Raw genomic sequence first — 26187 nt, 5'->3', positions numbered from 1 at the left:
AGCCCAAGAGCAACAACTACTGAGCCCACGTGCTGCAACTAATGAAGCTCCTATGCCCGGAGCCTGTGCTCTGCAACCAGAGAAGCCACTGCAACGAGAAGACCCTGCACTGCAACAAGGAGTAGTCTCCGTTCGCCACAACTAGAGAAAGCCTCATGCGCAGCAACAAAGACCCAACACAGCCTAAATAAATAAATAAATAATAAATAAATAAATAAATAAATAAATAAAAATTTTTGTTTTAAAAAGAAGTTTCTATGTCTAACCCGGGAAGTGTTGGTTCTTGGTAATCATTGTCATGAATTATCCTATGTCATTACTGCCTTTCCTTCCTACTTTTGCAGTGGTTAGAGGGTGCCAAAAATATCATGCAATCTTGTTAAGAAAGTCTAAAATGCCAGCTAGCACATTTCCATTTAATGCATAAGTAAGTACATAATCCCCCCTAGTTCTGCATTTTTGAGGGGTGTTGCTGAGTGACTCTTACATAGAGGTAGATGTAGAGGGAAAGGATAGGATACTATGGCTCTGGGTAGAATGAACCTCATCACTTCAGATCACTGATTCTTGCTTATTTAGCTAACCATGCACGGCACATAGCAGGTGTCCAATAAGAGTGCTGATATATGAGTCAAGATAGTCAAAGTTCCATAAGGAATAAGAGTGATATATATATTTCTAAACAAACTGAGACCACTGCTCATGGACAATGAGTCAAGCAGTAAATCGAGTGTGAGCCCTCCTAAGACATCAGCTGCTCGTACCTAGTTTTCCAGTGTCACAGGCACGTGATGCACAAATGGATCAGTTAGTGACATGCTCTGGGAGCAGTGCATGATCTTACCTCACTGTCTTTGCAGGCATCCGACATGGCCCTGCTAGACAGCGTGTACTTCTCAGATACGGCTCCGATTTTCTTGATCCCTTTGAACCATTTCCTGTATTGCTCCCGGACCTGTAGAGGCAAAGCATGCTCTGGGTCAGATCAGTGAGAGGAGTGGGGCTGGGAAGAGTCCTGAGTGGGATGCAGACAGTGGTACCTGCTGGCTGAGGAGGCAGTACACCAGGAAGATGAAGACACCCTGCAGGCTGTTGATGATGGTGAAGAGATAGGCCATGATATCGGTAGCCCATCCCACCTGCAGGATTCCCAGACACCACGTGCATCCCAAGATGAACAGCTGAGCTGTGGCTTTAAATGTCAGCATTCTGGGTAGGAGAAGAAAAGAAGCTCCTGATACAACTAGAGCAACACAATCAAAGCCATTCTCATCACCCCACGGGATGCTCCTTCCCTCCGTTGTTACTAATGAGTTCTCAGATTGAGTTGTGATTGGCTTTCATCTTTACTGTCAATGATTCTCCACAATAGAAATCCCACTCAGGTCCAGGGTGGTATTTGCATTTGGAATGAAGAGGGTAGTGACACTTCATAATTTAAGTTGCAAAAATTTATGCTCCATGGAGATCTCTAATTTCATTCAACCAACATTACTGAGGAGGTACCATGCATCATGCTCTTTGCTGGGGTCTGGGCATTAAAAACAACAAAGGCGAGATTTCTATTTTCATAAAGCTCACAATCTACTCAAATCACTAATACAATCAAACAATAAGATGCAAAATTTGGAAAGGATAATGATAGAAACATGGAAGAAAGGGCATCAAATATGCACAAGGGTTTCTGGAGCAAAGGACTGCCTAAGTAAGCCTCCTAGGAGATTTGATGTTGACTAGGACTTTTTCCAAAGAGGGGAATGGAAGAGAGGTGAGAAGGTGCTTGAAATGTGGGTGGGGTATGGAAGGATGCTGGGTTGTGGGAGCAGTCATAGATTTTTCTAAGTGCTTCATGGAAACATAATTGTTCTCTGCACTTGGTCATAGGACTGCTGACAAAAGTTCAAAGAATATCACAAGCTGGGAGTAGAGATGGACAGAGCACACACCTGGATCTGAACTGGCTGCCATAGGACAGCTGCATGTGTTTTACTCTGGGTTCCCCTAGAAAAACCTGAGAAGGGACGTCAGGAACTGCTCAGGCACGTGGCTTTGCTCTTGGGACTACACACCTGTGGAGTTGTCAGCCTCTTCTCCATCTTACCTGGTGTTCTGGAGGGTGGACACATCACTGTTGAGGGAAGAGAGTTTGCTTTTCAAAATCCAGAGGGTCATCAGAAAGAAAGTTAAATTGACCTTCAGAAAACCACAAAACATTTATTGAATAAAATGTCAATGTGTTATCCAGCCTGCCCTACATCAGTTCCACACTTAAGTAGTTTCTCTGTTTAGTAACAATGTTAGAATGTTTAGCTTTAGGAACAGTCTTAGATAATCAAATCAAACCCATGATAACCCAGGAACATTCCTGTTCCTGTCACATCCCCAACCCCACTTGGAAGTCTGCTCTTCTAATGACCCTCAGCTGAGCATTAATGATGCTTTGATGTCATCACTCACAGAGATGATAGCACAGACTGGTCCAAGGAAACCCCATTTAAATCCCTTTTCTCGTTGGAGCCAGCAGCTGGGCAAGGGAGAAAATTAAAAATGCATTTGTGGTAAACAAGATGTGGCATATATATACAATGGAATGTTAGCCATAAAACAGAACGAAATAATGCCACTTGCAGTGACATGGATGGTCCTAGAGATTGTCATACTGAGTGAAGTAAGTCAGAGAAAGACAAATATCTTATGATATCACTTATATGAGGAGTCTAAAAAAATGGTACAAATGAACTTATTTATCAACACAAAGCAGAAACAGAATCATAGACATAGAAAACAAACTTATGGTTACCAAGGGGGAAAGGGGAATATAAACTGGGCTATTGGGATTGACATAGACACAGTACTATATATAACATAAATAACTAATAAGAACCTACTGTACAGCACAGGGAACTCTACTCAATACTGACCTATATGGGAAAAGAATCTAAAAAAGAGTGAATATATGTATGTGTATAACTGATTCTCTTTTGCTGTACAACAGAAACTAACACAACATTATAAATCAACTACACTCCAATAAAAATTAATTTTAAGAATGCATTTGTCCTTAGGGATCTGCAACAATTACATAAATTCACTCATTCATCAACAAATATTGAGTGTCTCTTCTGTGATAGGCTCTGTGGTTGGCTCTCTAGTGGTGAAGAAAGTACACATGATCTCAAACCCCACAAATCTCACATCAGTAGGAGACACACAATTTGACAATTTAAAAAAAATGGGAGACTATGAGAATGTATCATTGAATGTCATGCTTAGTTTTGGGTCTAAGGAACTATGATGGTTAGGGAAGATTCCCAAAAAAACTATATCCTAGCTGACACATGAACAATGAGTAGATGTTACTGAGATAAGCAGTGTTGAAGCAGGGAAGAAGTCTGTAAATGTGTTCGTTTTTGAGAGTCCTGTGAACCTAACATGGTTTTTTGGGCCTTTCTTACACTATTCAATTTACTTTTTTATCTGCTGCAAAACCCATCCACTGAGTTGTTTTTAATTTTATGTTTTCATTGAGATATAATTTCACATACCATGAAATTCACCCATTAAAACTGTACATCAGGGACTCCTCTGGTGGTACCGTGGTTAAGAATCTGCCTGTCAATGCAGGGGACACAGGTTCAATCCCTAGTCCGGGAAGATCCTACATGCCAAAGAGAAACTACACCCATGTGTCACAATCACTGAGCCTGCTCTCTAGAGCCCATGTGCCAAAACTACTGAAGGCCGAGTCCTTAGAGCCTGTGCTCTGCAACAAGAGAAGCCACTGCAATGAGAAGCCCGCACACTGCAAAGAAGACTAGCCCCTGCTCACTGCAACTAGAGAAAACCAGCACACAGTAGTGAACACCCAATGCAGCCAATGAATGATTAAATAAATAAATAAATTTATTTTTTTAAACTGTACAGTTGAACTATCTTTAGCATATTCACAGAGTTTTGCAACCATTACCACAATCTAACTTTAGGACATTTTCGACTCTTCAGAAATGAACATCATCCATATTAGCAGTCAATCCTCATTCCCACTTCCATGAACCCCAACCCCAATTCTAGCCCCAGGGTACCATTAATCTCCTTACTGTTACTATGAATTTGCCTATTCTAGGTATTTCACATAAATGGAATCATACAATACACAGTCTTCTATGACTGGATTCTTTCACTTAGCGTCATGTTTTCAAGGTTCATCCATGGTGGAGCATGTTTTTTTTTTTTCTTCTTAAAAAATATTTCATTGAAATATAGTTGATTCACAATGTTGTGTTAGTTTCAGGTGTACAGCAAAATGATTCAGTTATGCATGTGTGAACATGTATATTCTTTTTTTTCTTTCAATCTTTATTGCAGTATAATAGCTTTACACTGTTGTGCTAGTTTCAGCTGTACAACAAAGTAAATCAGCTGTATTTATACACATATCCCCATATCCCCTCCCTCTTGAGCCTCCCTCCCTCCCACCCTCCCGATCCCACCCCTCTAGGTCATCACCAATCATCAAGTTGATCTCTTTCTGTTATGCAGTTGTTTCCCACTAGCTATCTATTTTACATTTGGTAGTGTATATATGTCAATGCAGCATGTTTTTATGGCTGAAAAATCGTTTTTATTCTTTTTTATGGCTGAATAATATTCTATTCTGTGACTATGCTACATTTTGTTTATCCATTCATCAGTTGATGAACATTTAGGTCATTCCCGGTTTTGTCTATTCTGAATAATGCTGCTATGAGTATTCATGCAAGCTTGTGTATGGACATCTGTTTTCATATGTTTGGGGTATACACCTAAGAGTGGAATTGCTGGGTCATGTGGTAGCTATCTATTAACTCTTTGGAGAAACTGTCAAACTATTTTCTGCAGGTGGCTGCACTAATTTCATTCCAACCTGCAATGTATGAGAGTTCTAATTTTTCCACATCCTTGCAAACACTTTTTATCATCAGTCTTTATTTTCTTTAAACATTTAATTGAATGAGTATGAAGTGATATCTCATTTTGTGGGTTTTGACTTGCATCTTCCTAATAACTAATGATGTTGAGCATCTTTTCATGCACTTAATGGTCATTTGCCTATCTTTGGAGAAATGTCCATTCAAAACTTGTGTCCATTTTTTTTTATTACAAAGAGAATGTTTTATTAAGCACAAGGGAACCATTGTTGAACTTGATATTACAGATAGAAATTCTATCTTCAGAAGAACAATACTTGACATGAATACTTCACCAGATTGAGGAGAGGATCATCACTAGCAAACAGGCAGAGAAACTGAAGAGGCAGAACTGCAGTCAGACCCAAGGTGGACTTGGCCGTTCTGAGTTCCAACCAAGAAGAGTCTTGCAAATAAAAGTGAGCATGTCCACAGAGCCTGGTGGGTTAATACGTCTTTGGTGTCAGGTCTGGAGTGAAAGCATGTTTCTGCCATGAGCCTGGAGAGCAGACCCATCCTGAGATAATCTGGGTGGGGATTGTGGGTGGATAGCCAGGAATCGGCAGGGGAGGTTCTTATGAGGTCCTGGGACTTTCTCCTCTCCCGACTCTCAAAGGTTGTGTCCATTTTTTAATTGGGTTATTTGTCTTTTCTTGCTGGGTTATTCGATTTCATTGTAACAGCAGTGAAAAACAGACATTCTCTTATTGAGTAACTGATTAGAAATGGAAGCATAAAGAGCTTGTCTATTGCTCAAGTTGTTATGAATAGACAGTGACAGAATTCACTCTTGATCTAACATTAGGGTAAAATAGAGAGTGAGGCAAGATATTTCAGGACAACAGAGTATGGTGGGACATCTCAGGACAATGCAGTAGAGACTGAGAAGAATGAAGTAAGCTTCATTGCAATAAGCAAGAAAAAAGCTGAAGTGTCCAAGAAGGACACCTGGGAAGAGCACAGTTGATGCCAGTGAGCATAAACTTTGGCAGCATGCTGTGGTTAAGAGTGTCTGTTCTGGGAGACAGACTTCCTGAATAGAGGACTAAGGATCGTGGTAAACATGATATCCTCCTCAAACAACAAAAATATAAGCAAAACAACTACAACCAACCATTTCAAAATCCTGGCAATTATACAAAGCCACAGAACAAATTGAAAATAGTCGATTCAAGAGAAACTATGGAACCTCGATAAGATGAGGGGAGAAAAAGTCAGTAACGTTTTGACTTTGAGCTGTTTCCATTCCTTCTCTCTCCAGCTTGGTGGTGCAGCAGCCAAAAGCGGACAGCACTGCAGACAACAGAGAGATCTGACTATTCTGTAGCTCCATCAAAAGCAGCAGCACCGGCATTAACCCCAGAGCACAGTCAATACTTTTTTCTGACCCTTTAGCTCCCTGCGAATTCTTTATTTTCCAAATTTGGTGGCTATTTGATTTGACTGAGAGTTCATCTCAGTGGGGGACCAAAAAAAAAAAAGTCTACCCTTAGGACATGAGCAAAACAATAGCAAACTACTATCACATCTCCAGCTACTCAAAGCTTTGATTTCAGGTGGAGTCAACAAGAACTGTGTGGAAATTTGCAAGGAAATACTAGAGAACTAAAGCGACAAAGGGAATTTTGAAAAGCTCTGAAATATTCCCAGAAATCTAAGGATGCACAAGGATGTACCCATGCTCAGCAACAGCCAAGGAAATGAAGACATCAGTCTCATCTGTGGCTGATCTAGAGGCTATGTGCAATCATGAAGTGAAAGCATAGGATGTTAAGTAAGCTTCCTGAAGTTTCAAGATGTGCCTTTTCACGCAGATGCCTTTGTGTGGTAAGAGTGCAAAGCATATAGGCAAGGCATTTAAGGAAATCTTATGGCCAAACACTGGGTGGCCACTACATTGTATTGAATCAGGTATGAGCCCCTCAGCACCCAGAACTAAAAATAAAAACAAGAACCGAAACTAGAAGAAAACTCTAAGGCCACACACAGCAGGGAATGATTAATACACAGAATTTGTCCAGGAATGTCACTAAACAAACAACAGCAAACTAGAAACAACAAACCTTGGGGGCGGAGGAATCTGATAACAGGAGTGTTACAATGTATATTATCTAAAACATCTAGTTTTCAACAAAAACTTGTGCTATATACAAAGAAACAGGAAAGTATGCAACTTACACAGAGAAAAAAAAAATCAGCCAAAACAAACTGTCTCTGATGAGGAACAGATTTTGGACTTAGTATACAAAGTTTTTAAATCAGTAATTATAAATACATGAAAAGAACTGAAATGAACTATGTCTTAAAAATTAACGGAAAGTTTGACAACAATGTCTCACCAAATAAAATATGAATAAAGGGATGGAAATGATGAATGCAACCAAAGAGAAATTCTAGAGTTGAAAAGTACAATAATTGACATGGAAGATTCACCAGAAGGGTTCAACAACAGAGTAGAGCTGGCAAAAGAAAGAATAAATGTGGAATGACCATCACTAAAAACTCTACAAATAACAAATGCTGGAGAGGATGTGGAGAAAAGGGAACCCTCCTACACTGTTGGTGGGAATGTACGTTGGTGCAGTGGAAAACAGCATGGAGGTTCCTCAGAAAACTAAAAATAGAATTACCATATGATTGAGCAGTCCCACTCATAGGCATATATCCAGACAAAACTCTAATCCAAAAAGATATACATGCACCCCTATGTTCACAGCTGCACTATTCACAAGAGCCAAGACATGGAAACAACCTAAATGTCCATCAACAGATGAATGGATAAAAAGGGTATGGTACATATACACAATGGAATACTACTCAGCCATAAAAAAGAACAAAACAATGCCATTTGCAGCAACATGGATGCAACTAGAGATTATCATACTAAGTGAGGTAAGTCAGAAAGAGAAAGACAACTACTATATGATATCACTTATATGTGGAATTTAAAATATGACACAAATGAACCTATCTATGAAATAGAAACAGACTCAGAGACATAGAGAACAGACGTGTGGTTGCCAAGGAGGCTGGCGGGGCGGGGGGTGGGGGGTCAAGGGAGGGATGGAGTGGGAGGTTGGGATTAGCAGATATAAGCTATTATATACAGAATGGATAAACAACCAGTCTCTACTGTACAGGATAGAGAACTATATTCAATATCTTACGATACACCATAGTGGAAAGGAATATTTCTGAAAATGTGGGGGGGGGGGCGTGTATGTGTGTGTGTGTGTGTATATATATATATGTATATATCTGCTGTACAGCAGAAATTAACACAACATTCACAACATGTAAATAAACTATACTTCAATTTAAATAGTAAAACAAAACAAAGAAATTATGGAATAATTGATATAGCCAGTGATTAATAACAGGATGATGTGACTTTCTATTCTGGGAAGAGGGAAAAACATTTTCACTTATTAATGATGGCTGCATCTTGTCAGGCGGAAATGTACACGGTGTTGTTGTTGGTGATGGGAGTTCAAATATGTGCAGAAATATGTACATTGTGCTAAGAAGCCAAAGGGGTGGATTGTACCAGTTATTACCTTTTTGCCTGTTAGCTGCCATTCCACCCTTCTTTGTTCTGCTTTGTACTACTTCACCTGGACCCTACGGACATTTCTCCTTTGACAGATGATTTTATGTGAAGGCTTTGCTAATTATAATCCAACTGCATTTTTCCGAAAAAGCATTATGTAATATTTTCAATGCCAACTCCTAATAAAATCAAAGGCATCAAAAAAAGACAAAAGATTTGAATAAGTAATTCTCAAAAGAAGATATGCAAATGGTCAATAAGCATGTGAAAAGATGCTCAACCTCATCAGTCATTGGAGAAATTGCAAATTGAAACCACAATGAAATATCACTCCATACACATCAGTAGATCCAAAATTTTAAATGTAGAAAATAAGTGTTGACAATGATGTGGAGAATTTGAAACCCTGGTATATTTCTGGTGGGAATGTTAAATGGTACAGAAGCTTCGGAAAACACATAGTGGTTTTGTCAGAATGCTAAACATACATTTCCCATTTGACGGCAGCAATTCTACTTGTAGATACGTGCCCAGGAAAAAATGAAAACGTGTCCACACAAAAACTTGTACATGTATGTTTATAGTGGCATCCTTTGTAATAGCTTTTTAAAAAAGGGAATAATCTAAATGTCTATCAATGGATGGATGTGTAAATAAAAGGTGGCATATCCAGACAATGCAATAATCTTTACAAAACAACAGCAACAACAACAAACAACAAAGAGTGAGGTCATGATACAAGCGACAACATGAATGAATCTTGAAAACATCAGGCTAAGTAAAAGAATTAAGTCACAAAAGACCACATGTATGATTGCATTTATGTGAAATATCCTGAATAGGCAGACTCATAGACACAGAAAGTAGACTAGTGATTGTCAGGGGTTGGGGCAGAGGAATGGGTCGCACGAATAAGGAGTGAAAGTTACTGTGTATGAGGATTCTTTGGGGGAGTAGAAAAAGTTCTAAAATTAGATTGTGGTGATGGCTGTACAACTCTGTGATTGTTCTAAAAACCACTAATCTGTATGCTTTAAAAGGGTGAATTTTATGGTATGTGAAATATATTTCAATAAAAATGTAAAAACATTAAACCTAGCATTAAAGCTGAAAATAAAAGAGTGCAAGCTATGCAGCTTGACTCCCTGAATTTAAATCCAGCTCAGCTGCCTACTAACTGTGCACCCTTTGGCATTTACTTAAACTATTTGTGCCTCAGTTTACTCATCTGTCAAATAGGGTGATTGACAGTATCTACCGCATAGTACTGCTATGAGGATTAATTGCACTAACACATATTAAAATGGTTAGAAAAATGTCTGGCACAAAGTATGCACTTTGCAAATCTTAACTCTGATACAATCTATTATTTTGATTATTTACATCAGCTCCACTACTACAAATGAAAAATTGGGACATCATACAGAATCAGCATAAAGAAGCAGGTTAGATTTTTCTAAATGATGTCCTAAGCATGTCTCTTGATTTCATCTTTGCTATTTCAAGGACAGAGATTAAACGCATTCTCCTTAATTATTGTCATCTTCCACTACAAAGATGCCCTAGGGATTATTACTTAGTATCTCTGTATTATGCGCTGGTATAGTAAAATGCTCCATGGGTCCTATAACACCACAATTGTGCTGAAGAGATAAGAACAGTGGGAGTCTACTTTTACCTGGTCGGTGTTCCATAAAGATGGGGCCTGGATGCTGCAGAAATGACCACAATCACAGCTGGGACTCCATAGCCCACTGGGAACATGAGCTTCTTCGTGAACCTGTTGACACTGGAGTAGTTGACCACCATCAGGTTGCGTGCAGTGAGGAAGAGGTGCAGGCCCTCCAGCAGCATCCAGGTGAAGGAGGCCAGGTAGAGGTAGTGTAAGGCACCTGCGATGATGGCACACAGCACCTGGGTGAGGAAGAAGGTGTCACCAGGAGGGACTGTCAGGGTAGAGCATGACCCCTGGACCTCTTCTATACCTTGCCTCTGGAAAGGCTCTGATGTATATGAAGGAGTGGTCAATGGAGTGTTCATGTTCTAGTTGTGTCAGTCAATGTGAATTTGGTTACTTACCCATCTCACCTTACCTGTAACCCAGGGCATTTTATTAAGATGTCCAAGGCATCATGGCTCCAAGAACTCAGCATCCCCTGGGCAGGGCACAGGTATTGTGGGACAGTATAAGTACCTTGATCTCAGTTCTGTCGATGGCTGTTAGGAAGAGCAGGTGAGCCAGGAAGAGGCAGAGCGAGAGCTGCAGGTGGAGGGAAGTGCTGGTGTTCTGGATGGCTTTGCACAGCAGGAAGGTGAGGGCCGCCAGGAAGAGGCACAGCAGAGAGAGGCTCAGCCCCACGTAGGTGATCATTGTCAGTGCAGGATCCTTCTCCTGGGACCCAGCAGAGAGGAGATCACAGTCACACTTTCCTGCTCTGGGGGAATGACCCACCACTGTTGTTTTTACTTTTAGGCATACAAAAATCAGGTATGGAGGATCCAGGTAGATTTGTTATGTTTGTGGTTAACTTTCTCCAGATTCTGAATGTTAGAATTTTATGGGACCTGAACCAGTAATTCTGATCTTGGAAGGATTGCAGGACAGGAGAGTCCTTAGTCGAGACCCAGCCCTGGACCTCACAAGCGTTCATTTTCCTTTAGACTTTTGGGCACGACTAAGCTTACGGGTCACCACGAGAGGTTCACAGAAGCATGAAGCTCTATGTTGAGCGCCATCCTGCATCCCCACCATGTGATGGTGTGTGATAGAGTGTGTACCTGAGACTCAGTGCCCAGATATTAACTCCCCACCATGGACTCCACTCACCTCATCCCTGCAATATGTGTTCCTGGCTGGTCACTAATACTTACAGATCCTTGGTTAAAAGAGGAAAACTACTACACTTTGACAAAGGTGGTAGCTTAAAATTCATGTCTCCCTCCCGCTTTTTGCAAATAATCCTAAATCTATGCAGAGAATTATAAAAAAAAAAAAAACCCACCAATTCCATTTCCCTGTAACTGGTAGAGAAAGAGAGGGAGGGAGCGTGGGAGGGAAGGAGGGAGGAAGAGAAATGCAAACGATAAAGAAATTGGAAGTAAATGTTCAAAGGAAGTGCATCTGGATAAACAGCAAGTGGGTATTATTTACACTGTTTTTAATTTGCAACATATCCGTGAGCTTGAAATGTTTCTCTCAATAAAGTGTTAAAAAATAAATAGCAAAAAGCCCTGCAGATGAATTTTGATGCATACTATATTTTGAGAATCTTTGATGTAACAAAAACCTAATTTCCCTACTATATAAAGAGCCCCCTAAACCCATTTTAAAAAATGCATCACCAATCCAATAGAAAAATAGACCAAGAATGTGAACAAATTATTTCCAGAGAAAAGAATACTAATGGCTTTCAAATTAAAATGTTCAATTCCATTCCTAATAAGAAAAACACAAAATCTTTCTTGGATACATTGACCTCTCAGATGAGTAAAGATCCAAAATTTTGATAATATCTTGCAGCAAAGGCATGAGGAATCACACACCCTTGTATAATGCTGGAGGGAGGGACTTCCCTGGTGGTGCAGTGGTTAAGAATTCGCCTGCCAATGCAGGGGATACAGGTTCAATCCCTGGTCCAGAAAAACCTCACATGGTGTGGAGGAACTAAGCCCATGCGCCACAATTACTGAGCCCGCGTGCCCCAGCTACTGAAGCCCTCATGCCTAGAGCCCATACTCTGCAACGAGAGAAATCACCACAATGAGAAGCCCGCACACCACAATAAAGAGCAGCCCCCACTGGCTGCAATGAAGACCCAATGCAGCCAATCATTCATTCACTCATTCACTCAATTTTTAAAAAATGCTGGAGGGAGGATTCAACCCTATAAATTGAAAAATGGAACTACCAACACACAATTATGAATGTCACCCAGTATACATCCTAACTGTATACTCAAACATGAGAATAATGAAGTATGTGTAAATCATTACAACATTCCTGATGTTAGCAAATGATCAAGAAAAAAAAACACTCATTGTGAGGAGCCTTGATACGTAACAAATGGCACATTCACACAACAGAAGGCAATGTGGCCGTAAAAATGATGGAAGAATCTCTTCCTGGATGGAAACAGAATGATCTCTCTGAGGTAAAAAATAAAAACAACAGTGAAAAAATGCCACTGTGAGAGTGAAAAAATGGGAGACCAAGAACAAATACATGCATTTGTTTTAGGTATGTAAAATAGCCATACAAAACTGTAGGAGAAACCAACAATATTGGTTGTTGAGGCAAAAGGAAGTAGGTGTCCAGGGTTAGGGGTAAGATGGAGAATCTTCAGTGTTTCCTCTCTTATTCTGTTTCAATTATGAAACACAAGTATTTTCACTCTTCAATAAATATAAAACAGTATATAAATAAAAGTATTCATATTGTGTTATCTAGCAATGTAACAGGAAGAAACACCACCTTGGAGAATTATTCAAACTCCTGGGGACTCCTAAGAGTCTAGCCATTTGGCTAAGAACCTTTTCATGCTAATTTTCCTGTGGATGCTCTGAGGTGACCTGAGTGAGTCTCTGGTTTTGATGATCCAGAAGAAATAACCAGCTCACCTAGCCAGGGTAGGAGGCAAAGATGGCTTCTGACCCACTTGTACTCACTGGCTCCCCTGGCCCCCTCTGACATCTGCCATCACCAAATCTTCCTTTCTGCAGCCCCTGAGCACCCCTCTCCTGAAAAGCCCTGTGGTAAACAGAAGCCCAATTTGGCAACCACACCCCACCCCCATCTTCTTCCAGGTGTTCAATCAAATGCCAATCCAGGTGCTGCTGGGAAGAAATTTTTTCAGGTGGAATTCAAGTCCTCCATCAACTGACTTAAAGAGAGGGAGTGGACTTGACCTACTCAGGTGGGCCCTCAAAAGATCTCGGCTCTTCTTGGAGAAAAAGATTGAAAGTGTGAGAGAGCTCTGACACAAGGGAACTTCTCCTGCTGATCTCCACATAGGAATACTGATGCACTGTGAGAGGGCCCTGGCAGCCCCTAGGAGCTGAGCCCAGTGCCCTGCTGACAGATAGGAAGAAAATGAGACCTCAGTCCTACCACCACAAAAAACTGAATTCTGCCAGAAATCAAGGGGTTAGAGAGGACCCCAAACCTCCGGGGAAAGGGCTTATAAGACTTGTAGGACTCTGAACAGACAGCCCAACTACACCTTGCCTATTTGTTGAATGGAAGAAACTGCAAGATAATAATTTATGTTTTTTAAGCTTCTACATGTGTGGCAATTTGTTACACAGCAGTAGACACTGAATGAGGCCCCTCTGAGGGCTCTCACCTGCACATCGTCGTGGGCCATGAGGACGGCAAAGATGCTGAGATGGGTGCACTGGCAGGTGGTGCTGTTGTGTATGGTTCCCACCATCCTGCAGCCTCTGGTGGCCCAATGACCACTTCCATTCTGGCCATGCTCCCAGAAGACACAGTATACCTTCTTCCTTGGCTCAGGGATAAGTGACTGTAGGAACAGGAAGTAGGTATGAGATGGTGGTTCTGTAGCTCAGAAATGCTGACCCAAAGCTGGTTCATGGAGGGATTTCCTGGGGATATGATGCACCCATGAGCGGCCCCCTGAAGCCCAAGGCTGTGCCCAGGTGTCAGGCCTCTTCCACACCCACAGCTCCATCCCACCAGGACTCACATGCTGGAAGACAAAGGTCACTGAGGACCTGAGGTTCTGGGTGTCCTTGTTGCTGATGAAGGCAGATACAACATCTGACAGCAGGACAGGCGAGACTTCCTGCATCATGCCCTGGGGTGTCTCATGCAGAACTGCCTGTTGCTCAGTATTCAGGATCAGGGGGCCCTCAGCCAGAAACTTACTCATCCCTGGAGTGGACAGAAGGCCCACCACAGTAGGGCCTGCAGGACAAGGCTAAGGTTGACATCTTTCAGTGCCCAAGAGGACCCCTTCTTCTTCAGATGGACTCTTTCCTTTTGACCCACCATAGCCCACACTTCCCTTTAAACTTCAATTTTCTATCTGGCATATCTTTGGGCATTTTGACACACTGTGAAGATGTTCCCCCTATCTCAGCCATTACCTGAGTCACCAGAATCATGCACTGTATCCCAGGTCAGCATCATCTTTGTCTGATTCTGAATAAAGGTGATATTCCTGCATCCTTGCTTCTGCACCTCCAGTGACAGTTCTATGAGTTGTGGGAGGTAGATTAGCAATTGTAATTATAGTGGTTGCTATAACACCATTTTATAGTATATCTGTTAAATTATTATGGATGAAAAGTATTTACTGCATATTAGCAAACAAAAGGTGCTGCCAACACCCCCAATCTTGATACTGAAGGAACTCAGGATGGAGATAAATGAGCAGTCTGCTGCCAAGCCCTCACACTGCAGACACCCCCAGCGGTGCACCCTGAGGGACTCAGGATGGGAAAGAGTAAGATAGGTTTTCTTTAGTTAATAGTAATCTTTTGGGCGAGTGAGCAAGGGAACCTGTTACTTTTAAAAAAAAAAAAAATCTCTCAGAAGAACCGCCGCAACCGCTTCAGCCACGATGGAGGAGGGCAGGGAGAGGACCATGTGAATGGGCTCTGGAGCTTGCGTGCCAGTCAGTTTTTTGAAGAAGCAGGATGCTGACCTAGACGTGGAAAAAAGAACCAACTGAACAGCAGCAGACAACCTCGGACACCAGAAAGGACTGCAAGGATCGCAACATAACCGGTAGGGAGGCATTTAAGACTGTTCAAAGAGGGTGAAGTGGCTGAGCTGTGGCAGACAGGAGGGAGTGAGAAACACACAGAGGGTCCACACCACAGCTCAGTGTTCCCAGACTGAGACGTCAATTCACAGCTGAACAAGGGGTCAGGGAGGCGGAGCATGGGAACCGACGAACTTGTTCAGGGTGAGAAACATTGTTGGCCATGGGAAGATGGACCAAGAGGACAGGAGGGAAGAGGTCTGCAGTGAAGAGTGCCTACCCCGGAGAGCTGTGGGGCCATGGTGGCAGCTGGATGCTCCTGGCTCATGGGCATGGGGGAGGAGCTGTGAGCATAGCCTCTCTCTCTCCCAGCGCCTGTGACTGACAGAGGAAGGAACCCTGTGAGCCAAGCTAAGGCACTCAGGGATAACAAAGGCCCCTAGGCAGGGCTGGCTTAGAGTGCCTGCAGCTGAGCGCAAAAAACCTGGAGAGAGGCCCAACTCTGAGACATTTTGTTTACACCTGAGCCTCTGGCATCCCTCTGCAACAGGCACCGCCAAGGCCGACTGAGCTGCCGTGACCCAGACAGGGTGCCAGTGCTCACTCACTAGCAGGGGAAGGAGCCACTATAGTACCCTCTCTCTCCGCACACACCAGCGCTTATAGATGAACAATAAAGGAAGCTCTGCTGGTTGCAGAATAATACAAAAAACCCAAGGTGGGTAGAAGGACACTTACAGCTGAGACCCCAAGGAAACAGAAATATTAGTATTAATTCTATTGAACTGGTGCATTCAGGGTCAGTTCTAGTTTTGTTTTTTGTTGTTGTTGTTGTTGATTTTTGTTTGTTTGTTTTATTAATTATGATCTTAGACCTAAGGGATCTACAAGTTTTTATGACACATTTTTTGCTCTATTTTTTATTCTATTTTTATTTTTAACCTTTTTACATATTTCTATTTCTAGCTGTTTTTTGTAGTGCTGACTATATATCTCTACCTTCTTTTCATCTCTATCTTTTATACATTTCTATTTCTTTCTTTTGATTTTCATATTTCCAGTCACACTATGGTCTTCTGTTGCCCTGTCTTCTATCCTGTTTTAGTTTATTTTATCTTAATTTACTTACAAGAAACATTATTGGTCTGCTCAGTATCCTTGCTTTATTCTGCAGATGACACACCAACTTAGTATTTATTACTAGGTTTTTGTCTTTATCTTAGTTCTTAGTATAATTGTCTAATTTCATACCGAGAATCTCCAGTCTGTCTGGGAGTACACTAGCTCTTTAATATATCTGATCCTAGCTTTCAATATCTCCCTGGATTTGTGTTTGTGTGTGTGTGGTGTTATTTGTTTGTTTGTTTATTTTTTATGTTTGTTTCTTTTTTGTTCAGTTTTGGTTTTGAATTTCAGTTGGTTTTCTCTTTGAATGTCTGATAGCATACTGGGGTTCTTCTGTCAGGTCTTTATAGTGCTTTATGTTCTATTGGATTCAGTAATTGTGTGTCTTATATATGTATGTGTTTCCTTGATTTAGTATTTTTTGACTCAACACTCTGCCATTAGTCTGGTGCTTAGACAGTCTTCTTTAAACCCCTTTATTGCCAAGACAAAAAACCTATGAAGTTTGGACTGCCATGAGAAGACAAAGAAACACCATGCAGGCAAAGAAGCAGGAAAAAACCCACAAGAAAAAATAAATGAAGAGGAAATAGGAAAAATGCCTGAAAAAGAATTCAGAGTAATGATAGTAAAAATGATACAAAATCACAATAACAAAATACAGAAAATACAAGAAACAATTAATAAGGACTCAGAGGAACTAAAGAACAAACAAACAGCAATGGATAACAAAATAACTGAAATTAAAAATACTCTGGATGGTATAAACAGCAGAATGACTGAGGCAGAAGAACAAAAAAGCAAGTTGGAAGATAGAATGGGGGAAATAACTGCCACAGAGCAGGAAAAAGAAAAAAGAATAAAAAGAAGGAAGACACTCTCAGAGACCTCAGTGATAACATTAAGCATACCAACGTTCAAATCATAGGCATCCCAGAAGAAGGAGAAAAAAAAAGGGTCTGAGAAAATATTTGAAGGGGTTATACTGGAAAACTTCCCCAACATGGGAAAGGAAATAATTCACCAAGTCCAAGAAGCACAGAGAGTCCCATACAGAATAAACCCAAGGAGAAATACACCAAGGCACATATTAATCAAACTAATGACAATTAAACACAAAGAAAAAATATTAAAAGCAGCAAGAGAAAAGCAGTAAATAACATATAAGGGAAAACCCATAGGATAACAGCTGATCTTCCTACAGAAAATCTGCAGGCCAGAAGGGAATGGCAGGATATACTGAAAGTCCTGAAAGAAAGAAACCTACAGCCAAGAACACTCTACCCAGCAAGAATCTCATTCAGATTCGACGCAGAAATCAAAAGCTTTACAGGCAAGCAAAAGTTAAGAGAATTCAGCACCACCAAACCAGCCTTACAACAATTGCTAAAGGAACTTTTCTAAGTAGGAAACACAAGAGAAGGAAAACACCTACAAATACAAACCCAAAACAATAAAAAAAATGGTAATAGGAAAACACATGTCAATAATCACCTTAAATGTAAATGGAATAAATGATCCAACCAAAAGACACAGACTGGCTGGATGGAAACAAAAACAAGACCCTTCTATATGCTGCCTACAAGGAACCCACTTCATACCAAGGGATACATATAGACTGAAAGTAAATGGATGGAAAAAGATATTTCATGCAAACAGAGGTCAAAAGAAAGCTCGAGTAGAAATACTCATATCAGAAAAATTAGACTTGAAAGTAAAGATTATTACAAGAGACAAGGAAGGATACTACATAATGATCAAGGGATCCAACCAAGAAGAACATATCACAATGGAAAATATCTATATACCCAACACAGGAGCACCTCAATACAAAAGGCAAATGCTAACAGCCATAAAATGGGACATCGACAGTAACACAATACTAGTGGGAGACCTGAACACCCCACTTACATCAATGGACAAATCATCCAAGCAGAAAATAAATAAGGACACACAAGCTTTAAATGACACATTAGACCATCTCAACTTAATGGATATTTATGACATTCCATCCAAAAATGACAGAATACACTTTCTTCACAAGTGCACATGGAATATTTTCCGGGATAAATCACATCTTGGGTCACAAATCAAACCTCAGCAAATTCAAGAAAACTGAAATCATATCAAGCATCTTCTCTGACACAACGCCATGAGACTAGATATCAAATACAGGAAAAAACACTGCAAAAAATACAAACACATGGAAGATAAACACTTCACTATTAAACAACCAAGAAATCATTAAAGAAGTCAAAGAGGAAATCAAAAAATATCTAGAAACAATTGACAATGAAAACAGAACAACCGAAAACCTATGGGATGCAGCAAAAGCAGTTCTAAGAGGGAAGTTTATAGCAATACAGTCATACCTCAAAAAACAAGAAAAATATCGAATAAACAACCTAACCTTACACCTAAAACAATCAGAGGAAGAAGAACAAAGAGAGCCCAAAGTGAGCAGAAGGAAAGAAATCATAAAGATCAGTTCAGAAATAAATGAAAAAGAAAGAAAGGAAGCCATAGCAAAAATTAATAAAACTAAAAGCAGGTTCTTTGAGAAGATAAACAAAATTGAGAAGCCATTAGCCAGACTCATCAAGAAAAAAAGGGAGAAGGTGCAAATCAACAGATTTAGAAATGAGAAAGGAGAAGTAACAACGGACACCACAGAAATACAAAAGATCATGAGAGACTACTACAAGAAACTATATGCTGAGAAATTGGATAACCTAGAAGAAATGGATAAATTCTTAGAAAAATACAATCTTCCAAGACTGAACCAGGAAGAAATAGAAAATATGAACAGACCAAACACAAGCACTGAAACTGAGACTGTGATTAAAAATCTCCCAACAAAAAAAAGCCCAGGGCCAGATGGATTCACAGGCGAATTCTATCAAACATTTTGAGAAGAGCTCACACCTATCCTTCTCAAACTCTTCCCAAACCTAGCAGGAGGAACACTCCCAAACTCATTCTACGAGGCCACCATCACCTTGAAACCAAAACCAGGCAAAGATGTCACAAAAAAAGAAAATTACAGGCCTATATCACTGGTGAATATAGATGCAAATATCCTCAACAAAATACTAGCTAACAGAATCCAACAGCACATTAAAAAAATCACACACCATGACCAAGTGGGGTTTAGCCCTGGGATTCAAGGATTCTTCAATATACGCAAATCAATCAATGTGATACATCATATGAACAAATTGAAGGATAAAAAACATAAGATAATCTCAATTGATGTGGAAAAAGCTTTTGACAAAATCCAACATCCATTTATGATAAATGCTCTCCAGAAAATGGGCAAAGAAGGAAATTACCTCAACATAATAAAGCCATATATGAGAAACCAAAAGCCAACATCGTTCTAAATGGGGAAAAACTGAAAGAATTCCCTCCAAGAACAGGAACAAGACAAGGGTGTCCATTCTCACCATTATTATTCAACATAGTTTTGGAAGATTTAGCCACAGCAACCAGAGAAGAAAAAGAAATAAAAGGAATCCAAATTGGAAAAGAAGAAGTAAAATTGTCACTCTTTGCAGATGACATATTATACATAGAAAACCCTAAAGATGCTACTAAAAACTGCTAGCACTAACTGATGAATTTAGTAAAGTAGCAGGATACAAAATTAATGCACAGAAATCTCTTGCATTCCTATACACTAACAACGGAAGAGCAGAAAGAGAAATTAAGGAAACTCTCCCATTCACCATTGCAACAAAAAGAATAAAATACCTAGGAATAAACCTGCCTAAGGAAGCAAAAGACCTGTATGCAGAAAACTTTAAGACACTGATGAAAGAAATCAAAGATGACACAAACAGATGGAGGGACATACCATGTTCCTGGATTGGAAGAATCAACATAGTGAAAACGACTGTACTACCATAGCAATTTACAGATTCAATGCAATCCCAATCAAATTACCAATGGCATTTTTCACAAAACTACAGCAAGAAATCTTATAATTTGTATGGAAACGCAAAAGACCCTGAATAGTCGAAGCAATCTTGAGAAGGAAAGATGGAGTTGGTGGAATTAGGTTTCCTGACTTCAAACTATACTACAAGGCCACAGTGATCAAGACAGTATGGTACTGGCACAAAAATAGAAAGGAAGATCAATGGAACAGAACAGAGAACTCAGAAGTAAGCCCAAACACATATGGTCACCTTATCCTTGACAGAGGAGGCAAGAAAATACAATGGAAAAAAGCCTCTTCAATAAGTGGTGCTGGGAAAATTGGACAGCAACATGTAAAAGAATGAAATTAGAACACTTCCTAACACCATACACAAAAATAAACTCAAAATGGATTAAAGACCTAAATGTAAGGCCAGACACTATCAAACTCCTCGAGGAAAACATAGGCAGATCACTCTATGACATGCATCAAAGCAACATCCTTTTTGACCCACCTCCTAGAATCATGGAAATAAAATCAAGAATAAACAAATAGGACTTAATGAAACTTAAAAGCTTTTGCACAGCAAAAGAAACCATAAACAGCACAAGAAGGCAACCCTCAGATTGGAAGAAAATACTTGCCAACGAAGCAACGGACAAAGGATTAACCTCCAAAATATACAAGCAGCTCATGAAGCTTAATACCAAAAAAGCAAATAACCCAATCCACAAATGGGCGGAAGACCTAAATAGACATTTCTCCAAAGAAGACATACAGATGGCCAACAAACACATGAAAAGATGCTCAACATCATAATCATCAGAGAAATGCAGGTCAAAGCCACAATGAGGTATTACCTCACATCGGTCAGAATGGCCATCATCAACAAATCTAGAAACAACAAATGCTGGAGAGGGTGTGAAGAAAAGGGAACTCTCCTGCACTGTTGGTGGGAATGTAAGTTGGTAGAGCCACTATGGAAAACAGTTTGGAGGTTCCTTGAAAAACTAAAAATAGATCTACCATATGATCCAGTAATCCCACTACTGGGCACATACCCAGAGAAAACCATAATCCAAAAAGAAACATGTAATATAATGTTTATTCAGCACTATTTACAATAGCCAGGACATGGAAGCAACCTAAATGCCCATCAACAAATGAATGGATAAAGAAGATGTGGCGTATATATACAATGGAATATTACTCAGCTATAAAAAGAAATGAAATGGAGCTTGGATAGACCTAGAGTCTGTCTTACAGAGTGAAGTAAGCCAGAAAGAGAAAAACAAATATTGTATGCTAACTCATATATACAGAATCTAAAAAAAAAAAAAAAAAATGGTACTGATGAACCCAGTGACAGGGCAAGAATAAGGATGCAGATGCAGAGAATGGACTAGAGAACACAAGGTTGGGGGAGCGGTGGACAAAGGGGAAGCTGCGACAAAGAGAGAGAGTAGCATAGACATATATATACTACCAACTGTAAAATAGCCAGTGGGAAGTTGCTGTATAACAAAGGGAGATCAACTCAATGATGGGTGATGCCTTAGAGGGCCAGGATGGGGAGGTGGGGGGGAGTTGTGGGAGGGAGGGAATATGGGGATATATGTATAAAAAAAGCTGACTCACTTTGGTGTACCTCAAAAGCTGGTACAAGAATGTAAAGCAATAATATTCCAATAAAGAGCCAAAAAAATGATACATAGCTTCACTTCCTGCCTTAATGATTCACTGAGATTCTTTCCCTTGTTTCCCTTTAAAAACGATCATGGCTACGACTTCCCTGGTGTTGCAGTGGTTTAGAATCCACCTGCCAATGCAGGGGACACGGGTTTGATCCCTGATCCAGGAAGATTCCACATGCTAAGAAGCCACTAAGCCTGTGTGTCACAACTACTTAAGCCCACGTGCTCTAGGGCACATGCTCCACAAGAAGAGAAGCCACCACAATGAGAAGACCGTCCACAGCAATGAAGAGTAGCCCCCAATCACTGCAACTAGAGAGAGCCAGTGTACAACAACAAAGACCCAATGCAGCCAAAATATTAATTAATTAATTAATTATTTTTTGAAAAATGTCATGGCTGAGCAGAATCTTGAGAGCAGCTTCAGGGATACAAGTCTGCCTTCTCCTCAGGTTGCCAGTCTTTTGACTAAAGCAACTTTTCCTTTCTACCAACAGTGGCCTCTTGAGTTTTGGTTTTTGAGCGGTGAACAGCTGAAGCTGAGTTTAGTAACATGTATACTATCCGAATTTACACAGTATTATTAGAAACTATGAGCAAATTAGATAACTGTAGTATAATCCCTGACAGTTGTGGGGTTTTTTTTCTTTTTTTAATAATGCTAGTGCTTGACTTAAGCTTTAATTGCCCAGGCATCCATTTCAAAGAGGCACTCACTTCAAATACAATAAACACATTGCCAGACAGGGGACTAGATAAAGAGTCAGGCCACCTCCTCTTACAGAGGCTTTTTTGTTTCAGAGATCTTCACTGATTTCAATAACTGAATGTTTAGGCTACTTGTTTTTATCTTTTCCAACACTTTAAATTCTGGCTCTTATGTTTTAAATTCACCAAGAAAGAGTGAGCACAGGGCTTCTCTGGTGGCACAGTGGTTGTCACCCCACCTGCCAATGCAGGAGACACAGGTTTGATCCCTGGTCTGGGAAGATCCCACATGCCATGGAGTGAAAGAGCCCATGTGCCACAACTATTAAGCCCACATGCCACAACTACTGAAGCCCACATGCCTAGAGCCTGTGCTCTGCAACAAAAGAAGCCAACACAATGCAAAGCCCATGCACCGCAACCAAGAGTAGCCCCTGCTTGCTGCAACTAGAAAAAGCCCACGTGCAGCAGAAAAGACCCAAAACAGCCAATAAATAAATAAATAAATAAATATTTTTAAAGAAAAGAGTGAGCCCAAATCCTAGGCCCCCAAGAACTACCTCAATAAAAGCTAACCCCAGGGCCTCTCTCTCTCTTTCTCTCCCTCTCCCCCTGTGATGTGACTCTGTGGCCTCAAGTGTGCTGTGTAATTTTCAGGTCTTATATGTAACAAACATTTATTTTTTCAAAGTTTCCTGATAGTTATCACTGAAGGGAATCTTGCAATCATAATAAGAACAATAACCAAGCAGAACCCTATGGGACTTTCCTAGGACAGACCCCTCCCCCATGTCCTCTGATTTAGTTCCTCTCTGAAGAACCTAGATTACAATATCTGATGCACATTTCCTGAGTCATTTTACAGATGCTAAAAAACCCCACTAAATGGAAGAAGTTAACTACTTGAAGACCATGAGCACATCAACTCCAGGGCTGCTGCAGCCTGAGGATTGATATGACAATTGCCCTGTTACTTCACTATCAACCAGAGTTGATCACATACCCTGAGACTCTCTTCTCTCACCTTGGCTTTTAAAATGGTCCCTGAAGCTCACTGGGGAGTTCAGGTGTTTTGAGTATTAGCTGCCCTGGACTCCTTGTCTGGCACCTCACAATAAATGCTGCATTTTCCTTCACTACAACCTGATGTCACTAGATTGGCTTTCCTGCAAAAGGGTGAGCAGACCCAAGTTTGGTTCAGTAACAGAACCACAAGAGCCAGTCCAACCACAGCATTTGTTACTGATAGGCTGAAACTAGCACAAAACAGTAACCTAGATGAAATAGACAAATTCCTACAGACACACAAACTACAAAAGTAACTGAAGAAGAAATGGAAAGTCTGAACAGACCTATAACTAGCAAGGAGACTGAATAAGACGTCAAAACCTCCCAACATGAAAAGTCCAGATCAGAATTCTACCAACCACTTAAGCAAGAATTGACATGAACACTTTGTAAATTCTTCCAAAAAATAGAAGAGGAAGAAACACCACCAAAATAATTCCACGAGACCACCATTACCCAGAAAACAAAACCAGAGAAAGACATCACAATAAAACCAAACTCTACATCAATATCTCTTATGAACGTAGATGCAAAAATCTTCAACAAATTATTAAGAACAAATTTTCCAAGGAGGCTCAAGATTTGTACACAGAAAACAACAAAGGATTGTTGAAAGAAATGTAAAACCCTAAATAAATGAAAAGACATCCTGTGTTTATGAATGGGAAGATAATATTTTTAACACGACAATATTCCCCAAAGTGATCTGCAGGTTCAATACAATACTAACAATATCACAACTGCATTTTATTATTTTTTGCAGAAATGGAAAAGTTCATCCTGAAATTCATATGCTATTGTAAGAAGCCCAAATATTCAAACAATCTTGAAAATGAAAAACAAAGTTAGAGTATTCACCTTTCTGATTTAAAATTTTACTACAAACCTACAGTATTCAAAACAGTATGGTACTGGCATAAAGATGAACATATAGACCAACAAAATAGGATTGAGAGTCCAGAAGTAAGCACATACATCTACGGTCAGCTGATTTTCAACAATGGGAGCCAAGACCTTTCAATGCGGCAAAGAATAGTCTCAGCAATAAACTATGCTTGGACATCTAGCTACCTACACAGGAAAAAAAAAAAAGGCTGTTGGACCCCTACCTCACACAATGCCCAACAATTAGCTCAAAATGGCTCAAAGACCTACATTTAAAAGCTAAAACAAGAACACAAGAAAAAATAAGGATAAATCTTCATGGCTTTGATTTGGAAATGGATTCTTAGATATGACAAGCAATGCACAAGAAACAAAAGAAGCAGCAGATAAAATGGACTTTGTCAAAATTTAACGCATCTGTCTACTAAAGTGAAAAGACTATGAAGAAAGTGAAAAGACAAGCTACAGAATCGGAGAACACACTTGCAAATCACATCTCTCACAGGGTCTACTCTTAGAATATATAAAGCACTCTTACAGCTCAAGAACCAAATGCCAAACAACGGAATTTAAAAATAGGCAAAAGACGGTGAGTTCCCTGGCAGTCCAGTGGTTAGGACTCGGCCTTTCATTGCTGGGGCCCAGGTTGAATCCCTGGTTGGGGAACTAAGATCCCACAAGCTGCATAGCACAGCCAAAAAAAGAAAAAATGGGCGAAGGACCTGAATAGACATTTCTCCAGAAATGTACACAAATACTCAACAATAACGTGAAAAGATATTAAGCATATTTAGGCACTAGGGAAATGTAGATCGAACGGTAATGAGATATCACCTGACATATACTAGAATAGCTATAATGAAAACAAACCAAAATGGAAGTAACAAGGGTTGCTGAGGATGAGGAGAATGGAACCCTATAACATGGCTGCTGCAAACCTAAAATGGAAAAATAGCCACTTCAGGAAAATAGTTTGGTAGTTTCGCAAAAAGTTGAACATAGAACTACCACATCATTCAGCATTTCCACTCCTAGTTATGTGCCCCAAAGACCTGAGAACATTTATTCAAACCAATACTTGTATACCAATATTCACAGTAGCACTATTCACAACAGTCAAAGGTGGTAACAATCCAAATATCCATCCATGGATGAATGGAAAAATAAAAGGTGGCTTATCTATATACAATGCATTATTATTCAGCCATAAAAAGGAATGAGATGCTGAGACGAAGTGAGAGAGTAGCACAGACATATATATACTACCAACTGTAAAATATGTAGCCAGTGGGAAGTTGCTGTATAACAAAGGGAGTTCAACTCGAGGATGGAAGATGCCTTAGAGGACTGGGACGGGAAGGGTGGGGGGGACTCGAGGGATGGTGAGGGGAAGTCGAGGGAGGGAGGGAATACGGGGATATGTGTATAAAAACAGATGATTGAACTTGGTGTACCCCCAAAAAAATAATAAATTAAAAAAAAAAGGAATGAGATGTTGATACATTATGCAACATGAAATAACCTCAAAAACATTACATTAGCTGAAAGAAGCTAGACTATC

The 26187-nt window shown here is 40.1% G+C and overlaps 1 protein-coding gene across 1 annotated transcript in view; it reads right to left on the bottom strand.

Moving 5' to 3' along the window:
* The window catches only part of LOC130836240 (adhesion G protein-coupled receptor E2-like), a 47237-nt gene that overhangs the window by 9074 nt on the left and 11976 nt on the right, over positions 1 to 26187 (bottom strand). The window contains exons 10-18 of the mRNA XM_057708306.1: positions 14605 to 14712; positions 14202 to 14422; positions 13839 to 14018; positions 10691 to 10888; positions 10175 to 10410; positions 2458 to 2524; positions 2102 to 2193; positions 1041 to 1209; positions 845 to 955 (exon numbers count right to left, since the gene is read on the bottom strand). Coding sequence (XP_057564289.1) covers positions 845 to 955; positions 1041 to 1209; positions 2102 to 2193; positions 2458 to 2524; positions 10175 to 10410; positions 10691 to 10888; positions 13839 to 14018; positions 14202 to 14422; positions 14605 to 14712 — 1382 coding nt within the window. The remainder of the gene's footprint in view (positions 1 to 844; positions 956 to 1040; positions 1210 to 2101; positions 2194 to 2457; positions 2525 to 10174; positions 10411 to 10690; positions 10889 to 13838; positions 14019 to 14201; positions 14423 to 14604; positions 14713 to 26187) is intronic.

Source organism: Hippopotamus amphibius, chromosome 15 (assembly GCF_030028045.1).
Source record: "Hippopotamus amphibius kiboko isolate mHipAmp2 chromosome 15, mHipAmp2.hap2, whole genome shotgun sequence".
NCBI classification, from domain to species: Eukaryota; Metazoa; Chordata; class Mammalia; order Artiodactyla; family Hippopotamidae; genus Hippopotamus; species Hippopotamus amphibius.
The sequence above is the reverse complement of the archived record's forward strand: the minus strand, read 5'-3'. Positions and strand labels throughout refer to the sequence as shown.